General features: G+C 35.8%; 2 protein-coding genes across 6 annotated transcripts in view; one reads left to right on the plus strand and one right to left on the minus strand.

The window, feature by feature from the left end:
• The window catches only part of FUT8 (fucosyltransferase 8), a 409669-nt gene that overhangs the window by 217527 nt on the left and 165328 nt on the right, over positions 1-26814 (minus strand). The window contains exons 9-10 of one of the 5 annotated variants that reach the window (XM_047079496.1): positions 24174-24206; positions 7526-7579 (exon numbers count right to left, since the gene is read on the minus strand). The exons of the other annotated variants lie outside the window; for them this stretch is intronic. The gene's annotated coding sequence lies outside the window, so the exon portion shown is untranslated. The remainder of the gene's footprint in view (positions 1-7525; positions 7580-24173; positions 24207-26814) is intronic. 5 annotated transcript variants of the gene reach the window in all.
• Positions 16272-26814, plus strand: part of LOC124512264 (14-3-3 protein theta-like) — a 35246-nt gene continuing 24703 nt past the window's right edge. Inside the window, 1 exon segment of the mRNA XM_047079751.1 lies at positions 16272-16445. Coding sequence (XP_046935707.1) covers positions 16272-16445 — 174 coding nt within the window.

Below are 26814 nucleotides of genomic sequence, written 5' to 3' on the forward strand. Positions count from 1 at the left end.
TGTAGACTCTGGGGCCCATGACCAGAGATTCTGAATCATAAAAGGTCTGAGTTCCTGAGGATGAACCCAAAACTGTACATTTTTTTTTAATGTTTATTTATTTTTGAGAGAGAGAACAGCAGGGGAGGGGTAGGGAGAGAGGGAGACAGAGAATCTGAAGCAGGCTCTGTGCTGTCAGTGCAAAGCCGAACACAGGGCTCAAACCCACATGAGATCATGACCTGAGCCTAAGTCAGACACTCAGCCAACTGAGCCACCCAGGCACCCCCCGCAAAACTGTACATTTTAACAAGCTTCCTAAGTGATCAGGATGCAGATTATCCCTGAAACACTCTTTGATATATACTTAACCTTCAAACCACTGTCAACTTCCCAGCAAGTCCTTTAGGTCTGATCACACAGCCCACTCCTATCATCTTAACAGCTTCAATTTCTGATTAAACTACACGGTTGGAACTAACACAGAGAAAAAATAATAGCAACCAGTTGTTGGACATATACTACTATTGGCCATGAACTTCACATAATCTATTACACACACAAGAATTAAATGATATATGGCACAAAAACAGATGCTCAGATCAATGGAGAACAGAGAACCCAGAAATGGACCCACAAACATAGAGCCAACTAATCTTTGACAAAGCAGAAAAGAATATCCAATGGAGTAAAGACAGCCTTTTCAGCAAGTGGTGCTGGGAAAACTGGACAGCAACATGCAGAAAAATGAACCCGAACCACTTTCTTACACCATACACAAAAATAAACTCAAAATGGATGAGATACCTAAATGTAAGACAGGAAGCCATCAAAATCCTCGAGGAGAAAGCAGGCAAAAACCTCTTTGATCTTGGCCATGGCAACTTCTTACTCAACACATCTTCGGAGGCAAGGGAAACAAAAGCAAAAATGAACTACTGGAACCTCATCAAAATAAAAACCTTCTGCACAGCGAAGGAAACAATCAGCAAAGCTAAAAGGCAACCAATAGAATGGGAGAAGATATTTGCAAAAGACATATCACATAAAGGGTTAGTATCCAAAATCTATAAAGAACTTATCAAACTCAACACCCAAAAAACAAATAATCCAGTGAAGAAATGGGCAAAAGACATGAATAGACACTTCTCCAAACAAGACATCCAGATGGCCAACCGACACATGAAAAAATGCTTCATATCACTCATCATCAGGGAAATACAAATCAAAACCACAATGAGATACCACCTCACACCTGTCAGAATGGCTAAAATTAACAACTTGGGAAACAACAGATGTTGGTGAGGATGCGGAGAAAGAGGATCTCTTTTGCATTGTTGGTGGGAATGCAAACTGGTACAGCCACTCTGGAAAACAGCATGGAGGTTCCTCAAAAAATTAAAAGCACAACTACCCTATGATCTAGCAATTGCACTACTAGGTATTTATCCAAGGGATACAGGTATGCTGTTTCGAAGGGACACATGCACCCCAATGTTTACAGCAGCACTATCAACAGTAGTCGAAGTATGGAAAGAGCCCAAGTGTCCATCAATGGATAAATGGATACAGATGTGGTATAGATAGATAGATAGATAGACAGACAGACAGACAGACATACAATGGAGTATTATTCGGCAATCAAAAAGAATGAAATCTTGCCATTTGCAACTATGTGGATGGAACTAGAGGGTATTATGCTAAGCGAAATTAGTCAAAGAAAGACAAATATCATATGACTTCACTCATATAAGGACTTTAAGATACAGAACAGATGAACATAAGAGAAGCAAAGCAAAAATAATATAAAAACAGGGAGGGGGACAAAAACATAAGAGACTCTTAAATATGGAGAACAAACAGAGGGTTACTGAAGGGGTTGTGGCGGGAGGTGGCGGAGGGGGGAATGGACTAAATAGATAAGGGGCATTAAGGAATCTACTCCTGAAGTCATTGTTACACTATATGCTAACTAACTTGGATGTAAATTATAAAAAATTAAATTAAAAAAAATTATGTTACCCAGGAGTGGGTGGAAAAAAAGAAGAGAAAAGAAAAGAAAAAGCACTGTGCTCTTTATATAAAACCAGAGCCCAGAACTTAAAAGGTAGCAGAAATTCTCTGGAGTCCCCTGGAAGTCCCTCTAACTATGCAACACACACAGAACCTCAAACAGCAAGAAGTCTAAACATTTGGTAAACCCTTCCCCATCCCTTCTTACTAAATATAAAAAATATATTCCCCTCCTGATCAGATTATCTGGATACAACTGAATAGTGAGTGATGGCTTTTTGCCTCAGATCAACCTGCTCTCTATGTGTGCTATACACATAGAGAGAATAAACTATCTATTTATAATTCAATCAGAACTGTTTTATGAACGTAACAAGAATAATCAATCTTTTATCTTTTCATGATACATAAGTGCATTGTTCAGTAAGGTAGTCAGTAGCCAATGTGGCTCTTCAGCATGCAAAATATGGCTAGTTTGAACTAAGAAAATCTGTAAGTGTAAAACACACACTGATTTCAGACCTGGTAGGAATAAAAGAATGTAAAATATTTCACTGATATTTTTATGTCAATTAGTAGATAATATTTTTAATACTAAGTTAATATTAGTATGCTAAGTTACATAAACTGTACTATTAAAACTAATTTCACCTGTTTCCTTTTACCTTATTTAATGTGGTTACCAGAAAATTTAAAATTACATGAATGGTTCACATTATATTTCTATTAGATAGTGCTAGTCTATAAACTAGTGATCAATCATAAGTTCTTATGAAACTATTTCTATGTCAACCTTTCATGCCTATATAGCATCATAAAACCTAGTCATTATAATAACCAAAATTCCCTTTCTCGCTGATTTGCAAAGTGATTATATTCATATTCAGGTTCCTTCCTTTCTGATACCTTCATTCAATCTTAAAATGTTGAATAAATTCTATAGTATTTCACCTCTTCCACCCCATCTCTTCCAACCAAGTTAATGGCCTTAAAATATTCATCTTTCATCTCTAACAAGTATCATACTTGGAGAAGGGGAAGCTAAGAATTTTTCCCCAAAGGGCCTCCAGATTATCTCTAATAGGCATTATGTGGTAGCGTTAGGGTTTGGTATTTAAAACCAAATACCACTAGCGTGGACTTTGCCTCTCATTTTGCAAAATACTATAGCTCAGCTCCCTCGTCTGTAATAATGATAATTATTATTATCATTAAGATCAAATTTTCATTTAACCTAATATTTAATATTAAAATATCAATACAATAAATTGTTATTATATGAGAACAGCATTTAGAACAGCACCTGGAACTTCACTGTTAATAAGTATTAGCTATTACCACTATTTCCTTTTTTGATCTGCCTCCTGAACCTATCATTCTCCTCTTCTGTTTCTGGCTATCCATCAGCAGGTTCTCTTCTGTTTCAAGCCTGTTGTCTACCTAATAAAATGTAAAAAATACAGAACAGCAGATGGAGCAGAAGGTTATTTGATCTGATAAAAACAAAGAATTCCAAACACAAGAGCCCATATAAGAAAGTGTACTTCATCACATAATAGATTCCTTACTATGAGAAACAGTCAAGCCAATTCTGGTACCCTGTAAAAGATATCTTCAATAGGGTTGGAATAAATGTTGCTCCCAGGTTTCACTTTAATCATCTATGTCCCTGTCAAGGTATCCAACCCAGATGTTAAAATCTAGAACCTATCCCATTGACAATACTCATCAAATCTAAAACTGTACATTCTTTGTGGCACTTTGACTCAGCTACTGATTCATGTCTGTACACCTAAAAAATCAACAAGCTCCCACCTGCAACTATTAGAGAGCCCAAGTTTAGACTTTCATCACACTGCAACATAAGTTAAAAATCTGTCCACTCTTACCTAAAGAAAGGCTCAAAAAAGCAGGAGATATATAAGAAAAGGTCAAAATGCTCATTTGTCACTTGTAGCATACCAAGTCTTAAGGACTTTGAGAAGATTCAGGTGGGTAGCTCTCTAACTTAAGCCAAAATCTGGGTCAGCCTCTCATTACCCTCTTCATATTCTGTCATACACTGTAGACATTTGCATTATATATTTTATTTCTTTCTTCCCCAAATTACACTAAACGTATCTTACAGGCAAGGACTATATCTTCCTGAATTCAAAAGTCCACAACCCTGGTTCTGATATATTGGATACTCAACTATTTGTCATGCTGGATTGAAAACAATAGTTATAAAAACAATATCATTTGCCTTTGTGAAATCTTCAGTTTTTAGAACATTTTCATGTGAGTTCATCTGATTGTCTCAACAATCCTATAGTCACATCCAAGACCTAGTCTCCTTTTTCATGAAGTACCTTAACTAAAGCTCATAAATCGACGTAACTAATTCAAAATCATTCACTTTTGTATGTCTTAACAGGAAAACTTTTAGTGCAAGGCCATGCTGGTCGTTGGTGACAAAGCCAGAATTGCATGAACTGTATCACACCACACTACAACGTGAGCCTTTTTCAGAGAGAACCAGTAGAGGAAGGAAGAAGACAAAAGAAAAGACAGTGACAACAGTAAGTTTTGGTAATGAGATAAATGGATAGCCAGTTCTTAAATAAAATTAAATTATTTTTCACATTTCATTTTTCCTCTCTTATTGAAGTTTCAAAGTTTTATTTTCCTTCCTAAAAGTTTCTATTAAGTTTCTTACTTCATATAATTAATCATATCTTCATCATTAAAATTATACTCAATCTCAAATAAGCCAATCTATGTTTTAAAAGTTATATAATTTGGGGGCCCTTGGGTGGCTCAGTCAGTTAAGCGTCCAACTCTTGGTTTTGGCTCAGGTCACAATCTCACAGGTTCGTGAGTCTGAGTTCCAGTTGGGCTCCTCACTGACAGCAGGGAGCCTGCTTGGGATTCTCTCTCTGCCCCTTCCCCACCTGTGTGTACATGCGCGCACGCACACACACACACACACACACACACACACACACACACTCTCTCTCTCTCTCTCTCTCTCTCTCTCTCTAAATAAACTTAAAAAAAAAAGTTATGTAATTTTGTAAATATAGTTTCTTTACTCTGTCTTAATGAACGTATTTAACTATTCATTTGAATTCACCAGTATTCTCTGAAGTGGCTTTGGTTCAATTTTCTCTCTCTAAAAATACCCTAATATATAAGTCCACACATCCTGCTGATATTACCACTTAAACTCATGTGAGGAAAGAACTGGCAGTTTCTCTCTAAAAGCACCTACAATGAGCAATCAATCAACATTAGCTGACATCCAAGATTACAACAGCAAAGTTAACTTGCTACCTTTCGTCACTCCTGAGTTCATATTTAGAATGTCCTATAAATCTGTTTAACCAATGACTTAATGTAATTCAACTTCTTTGAATCTGTTTCCTTGTGTGTAATAAGAAAATTGGTCTAGATCTTTGGAACTTCTTTAAGATCTAAAGAGTTCCCAAGGGAATCTACCCCCAAAGCCAAGAGCACACTGTACACACTATAGGTTAACCAATTTGACAATAAATTATATTAAAATAAATAAATAAATAAAATACTGGACAGAATAAGTAAATAAATAAAAATAATTTTAATAAAGTTAATTAATTAATTAATTAATTAAAGACTTCCTAAGTCTGGAGATTTAAATCCAACTTTATTCACCCTCTAAAAGTTGATTTCTTAAATTAATGCACATACTTGCACCTTTTCTACCCACTGTACTTAAAGGTAAGAACCATACATTTTTTAACATGGTGGTATATACATATAGATATGTTTCATTTGCTTTCCTACCTGAAAGTGTTGAATTGTTAGCTTTGGCAAAAGACTCTTTGAATTTCCTTATGTGTGATTCAACAGCAAATGACTACAATTTTAAACCAATTCTGAAAATATAACCCTGAAAAATTATGGTTAGAATCGAAGTTATGTTATGTAGCTCATGATCGACATTTCATAACTAACATCTGCAAAAGAGATGGCAATTAGTTGAGACAGTGAGACTGGCCTCAAACCTTGCTCTTAGCCACGGTTTTCATAACCCTTTTATCCAATCCTTGACTAACTGAAAACTAGACCTTAGAATGACATCTATATCCCTAAATCATAAAGCCACAGGAAGAGAGAATCAGAGGATGACCAACAAGGATGTATATTTAACTTCTTGTTTATAACAGAACTTGCTCCAAAAATTAACAGATTTACCAAATTGTTTTTAGACAAGGTTAAAGTCAATTTCCTAATAGAGTAAAATTTGAAGAAATATTTTTGAAAAAAATTTTGAAGTAAAATTTGAAGAAAAACAGATGTAAGGTTTTGCAGATATTTCCAGTCAACTTGTAATAATATCAACATTACGTCAAATTTAGAATATAAAAACTATTATCCCCCTAAATAGTTTTAGCAGATGCCAGAGTCTTGATAAAAATCATTAAAGTGTGTTTGGAATACATGTATATCTATAAAATTAAATACAGAAACAAGCTGATAAAAATCATTTAACTGTGCATAGAGCAATAGAACTAAAAAGGTTCCAGAAACCTTAATGAAGAGTCACATATAATCATCACATCTGCATGCAGTTAAACATATGGCACTCCAGTTTCAGGAATCCTGAGCTCACCAAAACTTTTACAACTAAATTTGGGTTACTTGGGGTAAGGGAAAGAGATGCGAAAGGAGAGTGAGGAGCCTTTCAAAACCCCTATTTTGACTAAATCTGCAGCTGTAATTACAGCTGTTCTGAAGCTTTCTTGTAACTGCCTAATTACATTTTTTTTTAATAATAACAACCAACAGTAGGCTTAACAAACTGAAGAATGATAGGAGGACTCCATAGTTAAAAGCTATTTTTTATATAAAATTAATTAATTTCCTATTGTTTTTGCTCTGCAACTAATAGATTAAAAATTGTTACATAAGTGCAAGAAGCTTTCTCAACTTCCTTGGGTTGTGGAATTCTCAGTTTTTTTTTAACATTGAAAAGTACATTAGAAAGTACACTGCACTTCTTTCCTTCAGTAATTTTGCAGAAACTCTCATTTTATGTTTCTTCTCTTTCACCATGCCATTTATTTTACGTAACTATGAGATGAGTATGACACAAGTTAGATTTATGTACGATTTCAATAAACACAAAGAAGCCTTTTGCTATCATTCCAAACATACCATAGTCTCCCCTCCACTCTTTTCCGTAGGGTATATATTTCAAGACCTCCAGTGAACTAAAACTGCAGATAGCACCAAGCCCTATATATACTATGTTTGTTCCTATACATGTAGACCAATGATGATGTTTAATTTATAAATAAGACACAGTAAGAAATTAACAACAATAGTTGAAAATAAAACAGATTGTAACAATATGCCATAATAAAAATAACGTGAATATGGCCTCTCTTTCTGAAAATATATTTTACCATCCCTTTTCTTGTAATGATGTAAGATGATATAATGCCTACATGATGAGATAAAGTGAGGTAACAACACAGGCACTGTGACAAAGCATTAGGCTACTACTGACCTTCTGACGTTAGAAGGAGAGTCATCTGCTTATAGACTGGTTGACTCTGGGTAACTGAAAACATGAAAAGGAAAACTGTGGATAAGGAGGAACTACTGGAACTACTGTATTTTCTAATGGTATATTTACTAAAAAAGTTACATCATGCAGAAAATGAAGTTATATACCTCTTAAGACTCACTTATGTGTTATATTTTAGATATCATTGGCATCCCAGTTAATTCACTATATTGTTATTCGTTCAAAGGGATAACATTTGAAAATCACAAATCTGATTCTAGTCAAAGATGGCAACAAAATCTCAAACTCACATCCTCTCACAGACATATTAAATCTACAGCTGAACATGAAACAAGTCCTGCTGAAAGAAATCCAAAGGACAAATAAGAAAAAACATACATTGAATGGGTAGGAGAAGCTGAGAAACACTCTCTCCATAAACCCCACTCCCAGCAGACTGACATACAACTGAGAGGGAATTCACAACTACCAGCTTCTCCCTGAGGAGTAAAGGGTTTCAACCCACATCTAGTGCCCCAACTTTTAAGACTTCTAACTCAGTGATGAGCCCCCAAAACATCTAGCTCTGAAAGCCATTGGGGCTTGTGTCCCCAAGACCCAGAAAACTACAGCAAATAAAGAAACAGTTCTTGGTGGGCTTCAGGGACTCACTGTGGCTATGCATCTAAGACTCAGAACAGAGGCAACAGACAAAAATGCCCATCTACCAGCCTTTCCTGAAACAGGCCTATTTGGCTACCTTAAAAGGTGCAGGCTTAGGGTAAGGCTTCTCATTTAACACACATCTAGGGATCAGCTGTAATTCTCTCTAGAGACCAAGAAAGCCAGTGGGCACCATCTTTGTGTTCTCTCTCTGCCCAGCAACCAGTCACTGATATCTTCCTGAAAGGAATTTGCGTACACATTTGGTGCCTGGGGTTTGCAACTTCTGCCCAAAAGACACACCCTGTGATAGCCCAACTCTGGTGGCCAGTGAGTCTTGCATTAGCAGACTCAATAATCCTCAACAGGATTGTAGCAAACAAATAAATAGTTCTTAAGTAGCTATCTCCCCAGGGCTCAACACACAGGAAGGAGACAGAAACACCCATCTCCCCAGTCATTCCCAGAAAGAAGCCTATTTACATAATTTAAAAGCTGCTGCCAGAGGATGAGGCTTCTAATTTAGCATACATCTACAGACGGATGTCAGTCCTGCATGAAAACTGGGAAGCCAGCAGACACCAAATGTGCATTCCCCTAGTAGATCACTATAAATCACAAACAGCTTCCTGGAAGGAGCTTGTACACACATCTGGCACTCTGAGTACAGTGGCTTCTACCCAGGGGATACACTACTTGATTGCTTGGTTCTGGGAGCAAGCAAGGATGGCATTCACAGGTCCCATAAGACAAAAGCAAACAAATAGTTCTTAAGTTTCTTAATTGGCTAACCCCCAGGGCTCAGAACAAAGGGAAGAGAGGGAAACACCCAGATCCCAGTCTTGCCCTGACAGACACATCTACTTGCATACTTAAAAGCTACTACCTGATACCTGAGGAGCAGCTGGGTGGCTAAGTTGGTTAAGCATCCGACTTTGACTCAGGTCGTGATTTCACAGTTTGTGACTTCAAGCCCAGCATCAGGCTCTGTGCTGACAGCCTGCTCAGAGCCTGGAGGATGCTCCAAATTCTGTCTCCCTTTCTCTCTGCCCCTCCCCCACTCACACTCCGTCTCTGTCTCTCTCAAAAATAAACATTAAAAAAAATTTTTTTTAAGCTGCTACCTGAGGGTCCAGCTTTCATTCAGCCAGCATATAGGTGGTGACTGATCCTCCACTTGGGGACACTGAAAGATCTTGAAATACTCTCAACTACTGGAAGTCATGAAGAAGGCAGCTTGGACAACCACAAAGGTCTGAGAAACAACCAAGAGCTAGGGCCAGGCTGAATGATAAGATTCAGCATCTACATGAGACCATTCCATCAAGACTGGGACATGTGACTGTTTTATCTAATGCACAGAAGCCAAAACAGAGAATTAAGAAAAATGAAGAAACAGAGAAATATATTACAAACAAAAAAATGAAACCTCTGAAACAGATCTTAATAAAAGGGAAAGAAGTGATTTACCTGATAAAGAGCACAAAATAATGATTACAAAGATGCTCACTAAATGAAAATTTCAACAGAGATAAAAAATATAGGGAAGTACCAGACAGAAATCACAGAGCTGACGAATTAAATAAGTGAGCTGAAAAATTAACAGAAGGGATTTTACAACATATTAGATCAAATGGAAGAAAGAATCAGCAAATTTGAAGACAGGGCAGTGAAAGTCATCCAAACAGGGACATAAAGAGAAAAAAGAATGAAAAAGAGTGAGTGAAGCTTAAGGAAATTGTGGGACACCATCCAGTACATCAATATATTTATTAGGGGGTCCCAGAAAGCAAAGAAAAAAGAAAGGGGCTGAAAGCCTATTCAAATAAATAATGGCTGAAAACTTTCCTAACACAGGAAAAGGAACAGAACTCCAGATATAGGAAGCCCACAGAATCTCAAACAAGGTAAATCCAAACCAAGATACACTATAATTAAATTGTCAAAAGTTGAAGACAAGGACAGAATCTTAAAGGCAGCAAAAGAAAAATTTATGTTATGTAAAAGGGAGTCTCCATATGATTACCAGCAGATTTTTCAGCAAAATCTGAAAAACTTTTGCAGGTAATAAGTTCAATGAAGGTGCTAAAGAAAAAACTACCAACCTAAAATATTCTACCCAGCAAAGTTGTCCTATAGAGTTGAAGGAGAGATAAAAAGTTTTCTAGGAAAGTAAAAGTTTAAGGAGTTCATCAATACTAGACCAGCTTTGTAATAAATGTTAAGATGACTTCTTCAAGCTGCAAACAAAAGGATGAAACAAATTAGTAACAAGAAAACAAAGAATAAATCTCCCTGGTAAAGGTAAATACTGTTCATAGTTAAAATCAGATTAACATAATCTGTAACGAAGGTAGGTAAATCACTTGTAAATCTAGTATGAAGCCTAAAAGACAAAAATTATATAATTTGTTAATGGATACACAACGTAAAAAGATGTCAATTATAATATCAAAAACAAAATGCACTGAGGTATAGTAAAGAGAGCTTTAGTATGCATTTGACATAAGTTGATATCAAATTAAAACAGACTATCACAAATATAAAATGTTTTACATAAGCCTCATGGTAACCAGAAAGCAAAAACCTGTAACATATATACAAAAGGTAAACAAAAAGAAATCTAAGCACACCACTATAGACAAATATCAAATCACACAGATTTAAAAAAGGAACAAAGGAATTACAAAACAGCAAGAAACTATTAACAAAATGACAGTTAAGTCCATATCCATCTATAATTACTTTAAATGTAAGGGACTAAGGTTCTCTTATATGTCTTAAGGATATATACAGATTGAAAGGAAAGGGATGGAAAAAGATATTCCAGGCAAAAGAAAACTAAAAGAAAGCAAGAATATTTACACTTACATCACACAAAATAGCGTTCCCAGCAAAAGAGTGCATTTGAGACAAAGAAGGTAATTATATAAGACTAAAGGGGTCAATCCAACAAGTGGTTGTAGGATTTTTTTTTTTTAATTTTTTTTTCAACGTTTATTTATTTTTGGGACAGAGAGAGACAGAACATGAACGGGGGAGGGGCAGAGAGAGAGGGAGACACAGAATCGGAAACAGGCTCCAGGCTCTGAGCCATCAGCCCAGAGCCTGACGCGGGGCTCGAACTCACGGACCGTGAGATCGTGACCTGGCTGAAGTCGGACGCTTAACCGACTGCGCCACCCAGGCGCCCCATGGATTTTAAAATATTTATCTATCCAACATGGAAGCACCTAAATATATAAAGCAAATAATAACAGACCTGAAGGGAGAAATAGACAACAACACAATAATAGTAGAAACCTTAATACCTCAGTTTCAAAAATGGATAGATCATCTAGAAAGAATATCAATATGAAAACACTGGACTTAAGACTTAAACTACACATTAGATCATATGGACACAAAAGAAATTTATAAGACATTGTAACAGTAAGAGAATACTTAAGTACACATGGACATTCTCCAGGATACAACATGTTAGGCCACAAAACAGGTCTTAATAAATTTTTAAAAATGAAATCTTATTAAGCATCTTTTCTATAGTATCAAACTAGTAATCAATTACAAGAAGAAACTTGGAACATTGACAAATATGTGAAGATTAAACAACATGCTATTGAACTACAAATGGACCGAAGAAAAAATAAAAACATTATCTTTAGACAAATTTATATGGAAATACACAATACAAAAGCTTAAGGGATGCAGCAAAAGCATTTCTAAGAGGGATGTTCAAAATAATAAATACCAACATTAAGAAATAATAAAAAACTCAAATAAACAACCTAACTTTACACATCAGGGAACTAGAAACATAAAACGAAACTAAGCCCAAAGTTAGTCAAAGGAAGAAGAAAAAAAAAAAAGGAAGAAAGGAATGAAGTAGAAATAAATGAAATAAAAATTAAAAAAAAATAATCAATGAAACTAAAAGCTGGTTTTTTGAAAAGATAGACATTTAGCTAGACCAACCAAGAAAACTGAGAAAGAACTCAAATAAAATCATAAATGAATGTATATGTGTATACAGCACACATATACAAAAGATCATAAGAGACTACTACAAACAATTACACACCAACAAATTGGACAACCTAAAAAATGGATAAATTCCTAGAAATACACCAACCTGCCAAGGCTGAATCAAGAAAAAATAGAAAATCTGAACAGAACATTTACTAACAAGATTTAATAAGTAATCAAAAACCTCCCTACAAAAAATTCAGGACCAGAAGGCTTTACTGGTAAATTCTACCAAACGTTTAAAGAAGAATTAATACCAAACTTTCTCAAAAATCTTCCCAAAAATTGAAGAGAATGGAAGAAATTCATTTTACAAGGCCAGCATTACCTTGATATCAAAACCAAACAAGGACACTACAAAAAAGAAAACTACAGGCCAATACCCCTGATGAACATGAATGCAAAAATCCCCAACAAAATATTAGCAAACAGAATTCAACAACACATTCAAAAGATCATTCACTATGATCAAGTTGGTTTTATTCCTGTGATGCAACAATGGTTCAATATAGGCAAATCAATAAATGTACTATAGCACACACAAAATGAAGGATAAAATTCATATTATCATCTCAATAGATGAAAAATATATTTTAAAAAAGTCAACATTCTTTCATAATAAAAACTCTCAACAAACTGAATATAGTGAAAACACACCTCAAGAAAATAAAGGCCACATATGACAAGCCCACAGTTAACACCATACTCAATGGTGAAAAGCTGCAAGTTTTTCTTCTAAGATCAGGAACAAGACAAAGATGTCCACTCTCATTGCTTTCATTCAACACAGTACTGGAAGTCCTAGCCAGAGCCATTAGGCAAGAAAAAGAAGTAAGACATCCAAATTGGAAAGGAGTTCATAGAACTCACCATTTGCAGTAATATGATATTATATATAAAAAAATACTAACACTCCACACACACACACAGAAAAAAAACCTGTTAGAACCAATCAACAAATTCAGTAAAGATGCAATATACAATATGCAAAATACAATATACAAATATCACTAAGAACAAGTTAGAAACAGAAATTAAGAAAATCCCATTCACAACTGCATCAAAAAAAAAAAAGAAAATACTAGCAATAAATTAGCAAAGGAGGTGAAAGACTTGTACATGAAAACTATAAGACACTAATGAAAGAAACTGAAGAAGACACAAATAAATGCAAAGTACAAAAAAAACCTGTGCTTACAGACTGGAAGAATTAATATCGCTAAAATGGCCAAATAGTCTAAAGCAATCTACAAATTCAATGCAATCCCTATCAAAATTCCAATGGCATTTTTCTCAGAACTAACAAATCATAAATTTTGTATTGAACCACAAAAGACCCCAAAGAGCCACAGCAATCTTAAGAACAAATCTAGAGGCCTCATACTTCCCAATTTCAAATTATATTACAAAGCTATAGTAATCAACACAGTATAATACTGACATAAAAAAAAGATGGGGCACCTGGGTGGTCCAGTCTGTTAAGCATCTAACTCTTGATTTCGGCTCAGGTAATGATCTCATGGTTTGCAAGACAGAGCCCAGTGTCAGCGTCTCTGCTCATAGCACAGAGCCTGCTTGGGATTCTCTCTCTCTCTCTCTCTCTCTCTCTCTCTCTCTCTCTCTCTCTCTCTTTCTCTCTCTCTCTGCCCCTCCCTCACTATCTCTCTCTAAAAATAAATAAACGTAAAAAAAACACACACAAACCAATGGGACAAAATAGAGAGCTCTGAAATAAACTCATGCATATATGGTCAATTAATATTTGACAAGTCAAGAATATACAATGGGAAAAGGATAGTCTCTTCAATAAATGGTGCTGGAAAAACCTGGACAGTAACAGCCAAAAGAATGAAACTGAGCCCCTATCTTACACTGCAGACAAAAAACAACTCCAAATGGATTAAAGACCTGAAATGATAAAACTCTTAGAAGGTAACATAGGGGGCAAGTTCCTTGACATCAGTCTTGACAATGATGTTTTCAACTTCAAAACACCAAAAGTAAAAGTGACAAAAGCAAAAACAAACAAATGGGACTTTATCAAAAAGTTTCTGCAAAGCAAGGGAAATCACCAATTAAATAAAGAGGAAACCTATGGAATGGAAGAAAATATTTTCAAACCATATACCTGATAACGGGTTAATAACCAAAATATACAAAGAACTCATACTACTGAATAACAAAACAAAACAAAACAAAAATACCTGATTAAAAAACTGACATTTTTTTCCATAGAAGACCTACAAATGGCTATTAGGTATGTGAAAAGGTGCTCAGCATCACTAGTCATCACCAAATACAAATCAAAACTACAATGAGATATCACCTCACACATGTTACAATGGCTCTCATCAAAAAGAAAAGTGCTTTAACAAGTGTTGGTGGCACTGTAAACTGATGCAGCATACCATAGAGAATGTATGGAGTTTTCCTCAAAAATTAAAAATAGAATTACCCAAATGATCCAGACATCCCTCTTCTGGGTATACATCCAAAGGAAATGAAAACAGGATTTCAAAGAGATACCTGCATTCCCATGTTCACTGCAATATCATTCTCAATAGCCAAGATATGGAAACAACCCAAGTGTCCATCAACAGATGAATGAATAAAGATGTGGTATGTGAGTGTATGTGAGAGTGTGTGTGTGTGTGTGTGTGTGTGTGTAATGCATTATTCATTCATGAGGAAAAAAAGAAATCCTCCCATTTCCAACATAATGCATAAGTCTTGAGAGTATTATATTAAGTAAAATAAGTCACAGAGAGAGAAAATACTACATGGTATCACTTATATGTGAAATTAAAAAAAAAAATCAAACTCATAGTAACAGAGGGTAGAAAAGTGGTTGCCAGGGACTGGGTGATGAGGGAAACAGGGAGAGGGTGGTAAAGGAGTATAGACTTCCAGCTATGAGATGAATAAAGTCTGAGGATCTAATGTAAAGCATGATTGCTATGGTTGATAATACTGCATTATATAAGTACTAAGAGAGACTATATGAAGTCACCATTATGCATATATTAAATATTTTACAATATATGTCAATTATACTTCAATAAAGCAGAATAAAACTGAAAAAGATCACAAATCTATGGAACTTTTTAAATAATTGATTTGTTAATTTTTAAAATGCTCTAAATGACTGAGATTTTACATTGCATGTTTTTATTTCTATCTGTGGGTAGCAGGAATTTCTACAAAAACATCAAGAGTAAATGAAGGTATTTTCTTGAGAAGAAATAAAGGATAAAGAAGCTTTTCAGAGTTCCCAAGATTTAAAGATATGGAGACTATAAAAGATACTTTCCAGAAAATTAAAGAAAGCTATGACAGTGGCATCTGTATCATATCACCAAATGTTATGAGTGGAAGAGAATGAGATTTAAAAAGTAGAATAATAGGTAGAAAAGATTCTCACCAGTGACGTACTATTTAGTTGTAGATAAATCTTATCTAACTTCCTCTGAATACCAAAAAAAGAAAGCCACATTATGGAACTTTTTGTGATATTTTGCAGAACAAATAAAACCATAAATAACATTATCATAATTTACGTAAAGTGTTTAACTATATGTGAAAATACTAAAATATTGATTATATCTTAAACATTTACCCTGAGAGCTTCACAGTAAATCAAATATATTTTCCACAGTTATGGTAAGTACATCCATGTAGAAATAGCAGATATGCCATTCTTCATATATGTATTTTTTTCATTCAAGCCAGTTTAAAAAGTACAAGGTCTATGGTGAGCTTGATTAGGAAAAAATAAGAAACTTGCCTCACTTTCTATATTCTAAAAATTAGAATGAAAAGCCCCAATAATCCTAAATATAGTGGTCAAATATTCATATTTTCTCAATGTCTGAATAGGCCAAAGTCTTCCTTGGATGCTAACTAAGGCAATCTTGCATTTAAATTAAAAGCTAACCATTACAAAAGGGACACAGGAAGCCACAAAGCAAGAGCAAACTATCAGATAATAAAAGGATTTATGTATTCAAAAAGGACAAGGATAATTTAATTTCAAATCACAGATTATATATACAGGAGAATGGATCCACCTATAGTCAAAAAGTACCTCATAAAGGAAAAGAAATCACATGAAGCACCACACTCAAGAATGAACAATGTTAAGTATCAGCTGCTAGAAACCAGTAATGTATTAAATAGATACAAGAGAAGAGATGATCCATTTAGTCACAAGCTGAGCTCCCTGAAAGCCAAGGTAGGCTTTGGAAGGTTGGCTGTAAATACCAACGTTCACAAACCAGCTATCAAAAATAATTTCATTTGACTTCTACTAGAAATCATCACAGAAATATAAGGCAAACTTTTAAAAAAAATGAATTGCAATTTAAGTTGAAGATGTGTCATCAACTTAAATAGCTGCTGCAAAACCCTATTCAAATCTCCCAGCATTTCAAATCTCCCTTCCAGCCTTCAAACTACTTTGAAGTTTTTCATTATCATACGTTACCATTTCCTCTACTGCAGAGCAGCTACATAACGGAATCCAAAACACAATGCAAAGAGGGCAGGAAGAAAAGACTGAAAGAACTTTCCAGCTCTATGAAATACTTAATTCCTTGTATTTTATAGTTTCATAAAGATATTACCTCTAAGATCAAGAGCTAGAAGCTGTCTAAAATCATGACCAGGATAATGGAAGGGCCCTTATACTAGGGTGGCAGGGGTAGAGGGGGAGAAGACAGCAAGAGCCAATGATAGAAAAATCTACTGTGCAGACACTAAAAACCTGAGAATTTGCCATTGGTCCACTCACGTCCTTGACCCCCACAGCTGATTCTCCCTAAAATTCTTGATAAAATCCAAACTGTCCAATGGCTGCTACTCTACAAGATCAATTCTCTGAGAACCATCCTTGACCAACTATTCCCCCAAACTATGCCTAACCCCTCCTGCTAATGCCCTATAAAAAATTCTGCCATCCTTCCTCAAGTTAGAACTTTCTTTCAGAGCATTTTCTAATACAGTCTTATGTTGACAGTGCTCTGTTTCGTTTTCTTTGAAACTATGAAAATACAGAAGGTCAAAGCAGCAGGAATTGGCTTCATTTTTTATTTTCTTGATGGGTTTCAAGGTAACTGTGGGCACTATTTCTGTGACTAAATATAATCACCAGGGAAATAGGCAACAGAATAGAAAAGCTTCCACTGGTCATTAAAAAATATAATAAAGACAAACATTTATTAAGCACTTAACTACACTACTATGCACTTTCATGTAACTGATTCTATTTATTCTTCATTACAACCCTTGGGATATTCTTATGTTCTTTCTACAGATGAGAAATCAGAAACTTAGTTTAAGAAACTTACCCAGTTAGCAAGTGGTAAGTACAGGAATTAAATCCAATTATCCCAGGGCAATTCTTTCCACTTCACCAAAACCACCAGCTACATTGCTTTAACTCCAAGTACTTGCTATAAGAAACAACTGCATTCTTCTGAGCCCCTTGTGTTCTGTTAGGTCTACTTACTGTTTTTTTCAATCTTTAACTAAGCAAGCCTCTATGCTTTAAAATTTTCTTCATGTTATTCATTTATTGTTTTTACTTCTTCCTAAGCACTCACTAATGATCCTCAAGTATCCTATAGCTAACTGTCTCCCATTAGTAATGCTGAACATAACTTCAGAATTAAAACAATTGTACTCAATCACAATTCTTCAGTAGATATTTTCTGGACACTTCTCAGATTTTTCTCTATTTTTTTCATATCACAGTTCAATAATTAGACTCCACTGTTATTAGCGTAGTGTATGTTTTAACCAATTAGAAATAATATTGCACATAAAGTATTTTTTAAACCCAGGTATTCTACATGCAAATTAATTGACTTTTTTATGGGAATAGGGTCATTTTGGGGGGAAAAATAACAAAATTGTGCACAATAACAGACACTTGCATTATCTAGGGCTAAAACATAAAAAAATAGTAACTTTCATCTCAACAGACACACATAAAAAAGTATTTTAACAAAATCCAATATCCATTTCTGATTTGAAGTCTCTGCAAACTAGAAATAGAAACAAATTTAATAAATCCAATAAAGGGTATCTATGAAAAATCTATAATTAACATCATACTTGTGTAAGAATAGATGCTTTCCCCCTAAAATAAGAAGACTAGAATATCCATTCTCACCATTTCTATTTACCATTATACCAGAGCATCTAGCCAATGAAGTCAGGCAAAGAAAAAGAAATAAAAGGCACCCAGAGTGGAATTAAAGAAGTAAAACTCTCTTCATTCACAGAAGACATGACTATCTATGTAGAAAATTCAATGGAATCTGCCAAAAAAAACAGAACAAAACAAAACAAAACAAAACAAAAACTAGAACCAGAAAATGAATTTAACAAGGCTGCAGGATATAAGCACCAACTGCATTTTCATATGTTTGCAATGAACAACCCAAAAGTGGGATTTTTAACAAAAACAATACCATTTATAAGAACATAAAAAATATAATACACTTAGGGGTAAACCTGACAAAATCTGGGAAAAATCTGTATAATAAAACCGTAAAACACTACTGAAAGGAACTGAAAATCTGAATAAATCTGAATAAACAGTGATACATTATCCATGGGTCAAAAGACTCACTACTGTTAAGAGGTAAATTCTCCCCAAATTTATCTATAGATTCCAATGCAATTCCCAACAGATTTATGCATAGATTCAGTGAATATCCCACTAGGCTTTTTTTTTCCAGACATTTAGTAACTGCTTCTAAAATTCAGATGGAAATGTAAAAAAACCTAGAACAGTTGCATCACTCTGGATCCAATCAGAAAAGAGAAGTCACAAGGAAATTTGAAAAGGGAAAGTTAAGTATAAAGAATATTAACTATAACAGGGCTCGGTGTAACAACAATTAACTAGTGAGAAGTAAAGAGAATAAAAGAGCAGCTAACACCTCCTAGGGCTGAGACAAGAGTGCCGTTCTACAGGGCAGAGATCAGACCCTGTTGGAGAAAGCACAGCCTTGTCTCACTGAATGACAGATAAGTCATTCTGGTGCCATGCCAGCAGAACTTGCTGGAAATTTGCCTTGTGAAACTTGGCAGAAATCCATTCATAAGGGGGCTAGGAAAAACCGTTTATCTGGCAGCGTCCTGTGAAGGCATTCTGCTACAAACCCACACGAGAGGTACAAAGAGAAGCTAGCCTTGGGTCATTGGCTGCTGGGTTACTGCGGCCCTCTGAGCACTAAAGAAGCTTAGTGCTGGTAAAGTCACACATACGGCAAGAACTGTACACTAAGGAAGCCATGTGGGCTGATTCTAGAGAAGTTGAGTATGCTGCTGGAGCTTGCCAAGCAAGCACACAGAAACCAAGAAGCAAAACTTTTTCCTCCTGCAATGTCTCTGCAGCACTCTCTATTGACAAAGCCCAACACTATGCCAGCTGGCAAAAGAAAAATACTAAAAAAGCCAGATCCATTTTCACAGAACAGGCAAAAAGGGAAAATCTGGAGCTAAGATGCAATAAATCAATAACCAGCACAATAGCCAAAATAACACTGAAAAAGAAGAAAAAAGTTAGGTGAGTAGCACAACTTGGTTTCATGACTTCTTATAAAGCCACAGGAATCAAAATAGTAGTAGCATTGAGACAGGCAAGAGATCAGTAATGAATTAGGTAATCAGAAATAAACCCAGACATATATGATCAGCTGATTTTAGGCAAAAGTGTAAAGGATGACCTATCAACAAATGGTCCTAGAACAAGTGGATATCACAATGCAAAAAAAAAAAAACAAAAAACCCTTATTCAATTTTCACTTCACAAAAAAAACATTAACTCAAAATGCATCATACCACTAATCATAAAACCTAAAACCATAAAACTTCCAGAAGATATCTTAGGAGAAAGTTTTTATAACCTTGCATTAGGCAAATATATCTTAGATACAAAAACAAGAACATGATCCAGATAAGAATAAATGGATAGCCTGAACTTTCATCAAAATTAGAAGTTTTTATTCCTCAAAAGAGACTGTTAAAAGAATGAAAAGATAAGCCACCATCCAGGAGAAGACCTCTGCAATACATAGAATCAAAATATATAGGAAACATTCAAAACTCAATAATCAGAAAACAACCCAATTAAAATAATGGGTAAAAGATTTGAGCACACATTTTACCAAAGAAAATATACAAGTGGTAAATAAACACAAGAAATGATGCTCAATAGTCATTAGAGAAATGGAAATTAAAACACAAGTAGATAACATTTTACACCTACTAGAATGGCTAAAATTAAAAGGAATAACCATACCAACTGTTGATAAGATATAAACTATCACACACTGCAGCAAGAACAAAAAATGGTATAGGCACTTTGAAAAACTATTTGGCAACTTCCTAAAAAGTTACACAAATACCTACTATATGATCCAGTCATTCCACATTTAGATATTTACCTAAGAGAAATTAAAATATATGTCCAGGGGCATCTGGGTGGCTCAGTTGGTTGAGCATCCAACTTCAACCCAGGTCATGATCTCGTGGTTCACAAGTTCGAGCCCTGTGTTGGGCTCTGTGCTGAAGCTCAGAGCCTGTAGCCTGCTTCTGATTCTGTGTCTCCCTCTCTCTCTGCCCCTCCCCCACTCGTGCTCTCTCACTCTCTCTCTCTCTCTCTCTCAAACATAAATAAAAACATAAAATTTTTTTTTTAATTTTTTTTTCAACGTTTATTTATTTTTGGGACAGAGAGAGACAGAGCATGAACGGGGGAGGGGCAGAGAGAGAGGGAGACACAGAATCGGAAACAGGCTCCAGGCTCTGAGCCGTCAGCACAGAGCCCGACGCGGGGCTCGAACTCACGGACCGCGAGATCGTGACCTGGCTGAAGTCGGACGCTTAACCGACTGCGCCACCCAGGCGCCCCAAAACATAAAATTTTTAAAAATAAAATATATGTCCATACAAAAACCTATATATTAATGTTCATGGCAGCTTTACTTCTAAGAGCCAATAACTAGAAAGAACTCAGACTGTCCATCAACAGGTGACTGTGTAAACAAATTTGGGTATTATCCATATCCATCCAAATGGATATCCATATTACCCATATGTGTCAGTTATCAGTTTATTGCCCCTCAGTTCTGAATGAGTATTTCAAGGTATGTTTTGTGATAAACAACAAAATCCCTTTAAGTATTCCTCCTTTAACACGAGCACCATGCTAAGCTTTTTCAGTAGAGGACATTCAAGGGTCAGTGAAGTAGAAAGAGGCTCTCCAACAGTTTACAGAAGGGACTTGGTGGGAAGGAGTATGGAATATGTAGGTGAGGACTTCTAGTAGGGTGCTGTCCCAATCACTCAGAAAAAACACAATCCTCCTGCAACCTTGAAGCCTCAGCCTGATAATAAACTGTCAACAGTTTATTCTGCACGTGGAAACCAGAGCCTCCCAGTATTCAGAAGGGCTCTTGACAGTGCCAGCACCTATAACCCCTCTACAAGACCCCATTCAGACTGAACACAATTGTCTACGGCCCACAGGGACACACACCACTTACACAGAGTTCCTAAATCCCTTGAAATTTCCTGACAGGAGCATCTTTGGTTCTAATGAGGCTACTCTTGGTGAGCTCCAGGATAGCTTCAGTATAGGGTCTGGTCATCAGAAAACCAAACCCTGATTATAAACTTGGAACTTCCACCCCCACCCTTTATCTTCCAGTGTCCAGTTGGACACTGACTTAATAACCAATCATGCCTGTGCAATAAAACCCTCTACCAAATACAGGGTTGAGCATCCAAGTTGATAAACACATCCATGTGCCAGTAGCTGTGCACTCAAGGATCCTTCTGGGCTTCATCCTATGTATCTTTTCATCTTGCTGTTCATCGTTATCTTTAATTATATCTTTTGTAATAAGATGGTAAACATAAGTGTTTCTGAGTTCTGTGAGTCATAATAGCCAATTAAAAAACCTGAGGAGGAAGTCATGGGACCCCTCCCAATTTGTAGTCAAGTCAGACAGAAGTGTGAGCTACCCACTGCTTGCAACTAGCATCCAAAGTGAAGGGTAGTTGTGTGGGACTGAGCCTCTAACCTCTGGGGCCTGCACTAACTACTCATTGGTATGCTCAGAGAATTAAAGAGTTGCTTGGTGTGGAAAACCCACACATCTGGTGTCAGAAGTGTTGTAATTACAGGAAATGAGTTTTCTTTTACAGGGTCAGATACTATGAGGCACTACTGACACAAAGATAAAAAGTCCCCAAAATTAAGAATTTCTGTCCTATCATATTTACACATAGGCAAGAAATCAAAAGAAATAGTTGTGTTAGATGGCATCATTAATGGCATTATTTCAAACTGATTCCAATAACAACCAGAAACAAATATAATCAATGGTTTTTAAATAACAGCAGCAAAATATTTGTTTTTTTATGTAAGAAAATTTTAAAGCCAATTCCTCCACTCTCAAACTGAAAAGGAACATTCCAAAAAGATACCATTTACGAGACAATGGATGGAAATATGTACAAGAATCTTGTAGATCTGTGATAGATTTAACATTTTTGCACCTATCTGTACCAGGCACAATAACCAAAATCACCCCACTCTTCTGAACACCAATTCCTCTTCTTAGTCTTGCCTTCTATCCCTATCATTCAGCTTACTGCTGATCAAACTAAGAAGCTTAGGTGTATGCAAGAACAGATAGCAAAAACAGGCAGGGGCACCTGGGTGGCTCAGTTGGTTAAGCATCTAACTCTTGATTTCGGTTCAGGTTGTGATCAGGATTCCTGGGGTCAAGCCCCCCTTGTCAGGGTCTGCACTGACAACCTGGGATTCTCTCTCTCTCTCTCTCTCTCTCTCTTTCTGCCTCTCCCCATCTCACACTCTCCTCGCCATCCCCCCCCACTCTCTCTCAAAATACATTAAAAATATTATGAAAAATGCTGACTTGCACTCACAATCAATTACAAACTAAAACAAGAGATTTTTTAATCAACTGAGAAATATTAAAAGTTGAATAATACCCAGTATAGAGAAAATATGAGGAAAAGTTTGTAAATTGGTGCAACTTTTCTGAAGGGAATTTGTTACTATAAATCAAAAATCTAAACAATAATTCAAATCTTTTGAGCCAACAATTCTATCCCAAGGAGTTAATGCTAAGGAATAATTGCACAAAATCCTTTGTATGCATTAATACATATGTTATATAATATATATGCCTTGGATATCTATTTTTTTTTAATTTTTTTTTTTCAACGTTTATTCATTTTTGGGACAGAGAGAGACAGAGCATGAACGGGCGAGGGGCAGAGAGAGGGAGACACAGAATCAGAAACAGGCTCCAGGCTCTGAGCCATCAGCCCAGAGCCCGACGCGGGGCTCGAACTCACGGACCGCGAGATCGTGACCTGGCTGAAGTCGGACGCTTAACCGACTGCGCCACCCAGGCGCCCCGGATATCTGTATTTTTAAAAAACACTCCTGAGGGAATTCTTACAATCATCCAGTTTGGGAACCATGCATCAAATCTATGTATTAAAAGAACTAACATCTAATCAGCAACTTTTATAAGCCCAGTACTATACTGACAAATACATTATTATCATGTTTAATGAAAACACATTAGGAGCTAGAAAAGCTGTTTTAAAAGCTCCACATTCCTAAAATACTGATAGTAAAAGCCTTAAAATGAATTTTCACACAGTTCTATTCATTACCTCACTTAACAAGATTAATGTTCTGTGTTACCTGTAAGGACAATTTCTAGTTACTATCTCAAAATTTCCCATTAAATTATATTACAAAATGGAAGCTAGTCTCAAAATTAGATAAAAATGACATTTTAAAACAGAATAACAAAAATTAGTGGAGTATCCATGATATAACATAATAATCAAAATATAGTTCATAGTACAAATGTCTTACAAAAAATACTGAGAATCTTACCTGAAAAATCATAATTACCTGGATCATTAAAATCTGTAAGAAAAAATGTCTATATCAGGTATATCTGCAAGAAGGAAATGTTCTATATCTACACTGTCCAATATAACAATCACTAGTCATATGTGGCTGGAGAGCACTAAAATATGGCTAGTAAGACTGATGAGGAGGCCCACTAAAACATATTTAAGTATACTCATCAATTTTAACATGTATTGAAATGAGGAGTACATCTTCAGAGGGAAAAAAAACTGTAAATGACATACAAGCCTAGAAAAAATCTAGACTAGTTCTTTTTGTGTTTATATTAGTAAAAGGACAATTTAATCTACCGCTCACATTCCATGAAGATACAACCAAAGGCAACTTTGAGTTTCTTCACATCCAGCGAGGACTTAAGTAATTTTTCATTGCTACCAACACAAAAAAGGTTTGAAATCACTAACTGCAAGAGAAAAGCATTGATGACTCATTCGTAATCCCTTAAATCAATCATTATAACTTTACATGACAAAGTAGTAAGATTTATTTAGCAGGACAATTAAACCCTATGGAACTTTATTTAAGGTAACTTCACTAATATGTTCCTGATAAACTTCAATCACATCATCTTCTTCCATTCCCAATTCTTTTGCAGTGTGATTATCAGTAATTCTCTGACCTTCAAAAAGAAACCTGAGTGAATTCATTGGAACTCCCTGTCTTTAACAGTACGATTCTTTGAGTTTCATGAGATGAGTTGTCATTTTCACTTTGAAGCAAATCTCAATGCTATCCTATCCAATATTAGTTTAATGTATTTTCCTTCTTTCTTATCCCCCAAGTCCTCAGTTGAAGGTTTTGCCTCCTAGTCAGATATGTTGATGGTGGCTTCACCCAGGGTCTCCACACAGCAGCAGCCTCAGGTAGGCAGAACCTCAACTCCAGGATTGACAAATCCAGCTCTCTTCACCACAGCACGATACCTCGGCTGGAGGGACTTCCGCAGGCATCACACCTCACTCTACTTTGACTTTTTAACTTTTGGAGATTTCATGGCATGCAATTTTTCTAAAATTTTAATCATAATTTTTATTACAAACATATTATCACTCTACCAATTAAAATTTCTCTTGAATTTTTAATTTAATTATCACAATTTCTATTTTCCTTTAACAGGTTACAATGATGAAAACTAGCAAGGCTTAAAACTAATGAGTTCTTAATTCTCATTTTTTAAAAATTTTTTTTAACGTTTATTTATTTTTAAGACAGAGAGAGAGCATGAACGGGGAAGGGTCAGAGAAAGGGAGACACAGAATCTGAAACAGGCTCCAGGCTCTGAGCTGTAAGCACAGAGCCCGACGCGGGGCTCGAACTCACGGACCGCGAGATCATGACCTGAGCCGAAGTCGGCCACTCAACAGACTGAGCCACCCAGGTGCCCCTTAATTCTCATTTTTTAAACATTGAAATGTATTCCTTCATTATGCAAATATGCTTTCCCAACATAGTCTTTATGAAAATGAATAACTTAATGGGGCGCCTGGGTGGCTCAGTCAGTTGAGTGTCCAACTTCGGCTCAGGTCATGATCTCACGGTTGGTGGGTTCGAGCATGTCGGGCTCTGTGCTGACAGCTCAGAGCCTGGGGCCTGCTTCAGATTCTTGTCTTCCTCTCTTTCTCTGCCCCTCCCATGCTCACACTATGTCAATCTCTCTCTCAAAAAATAAACATTTAAAAAAATTAAAAAAAAAAAAAAGAAAATGAATAACTTAAAGTTATTTATATCTCACTCAAATCTGATCCTTGCCACTCCTCCTCTCAAAAACAAATAATAAATAAATAAATAAATAAATAAGAAAAAAGAAAAATCCTCCATCAAATATTCATTGATCACCTACTAAGTATCAGGTGCTATTTCAGGTGCTCAGGATGTATCTTGAAGGGTTGACTGGAAGGGTTGGCTTAGCGCCCTTAACTCTGGCTCCATTCCAATTTAGCAGAATCCTGCTCTGGTATATTTATCCCCTCCTTTGCAGGCCATAGGACTGGCCCAACTATCAGCAGTAGCTGCTCTGTGAACATGAAAAGGAGGCAGTTTTCCTGGGTTTAGCCAGGCACTCAAGCTTTTAACAAAGCCCATTCACAACTCAGGCCATGTACAGTTAAGCATCTAATAAATATTTTGATTAAAAACAAAAACAAACAAACAAAAAAACTCATGGAACTTTCATCCTGGTAAGAAAATACTCAATAAACAAATACAAACACATGTACACACACACATAAAGTGTCATACACAATATATGATAAAAACTAGGTATTTATTTTACACTGAGTGATCAGGAAGAGTTTATATGAAGCTGTCAACGAATACAATCTCTTTGATAAAGTGTCATGTAGAATACTATCACTCTACAAATTCCAGTTTTTAACAGTAAGTATAAAAAGTACCACTCTACTAATTGACTGACTAGATGTTTTGTAAAGTGTCCTCTAGAATCTAGAATTAAATAAAATGAAAATTCTACCTCCGGGGCACCTGGCTGGCTCGGTCCTGAGCACAGGACTCTTGATTTAGGGGTTGTGAGTTCAATCCCCAGGTTGGGTGTGGAGCCTAGTTAATTAATAAAATTAAATTAAATTAATAATAATTCTACTTT

Source organism: Lynx rufus, unplaced genomic scaffold, assembly GCF_022079265.1.
Source record: "Lynx rufus isolate CCGP_SWC_20201006 ecotype Redwood Valley unplaced genomic scaffold, mLynRuf1.p SCAF_17, whole genome shotgun sequence".
NCBI classification, from domain to species: Eukaryota; Metazoa; Chordata; class Mammalia; order Carnivora; family Felidae; genus Lynx; species Lynx rufus.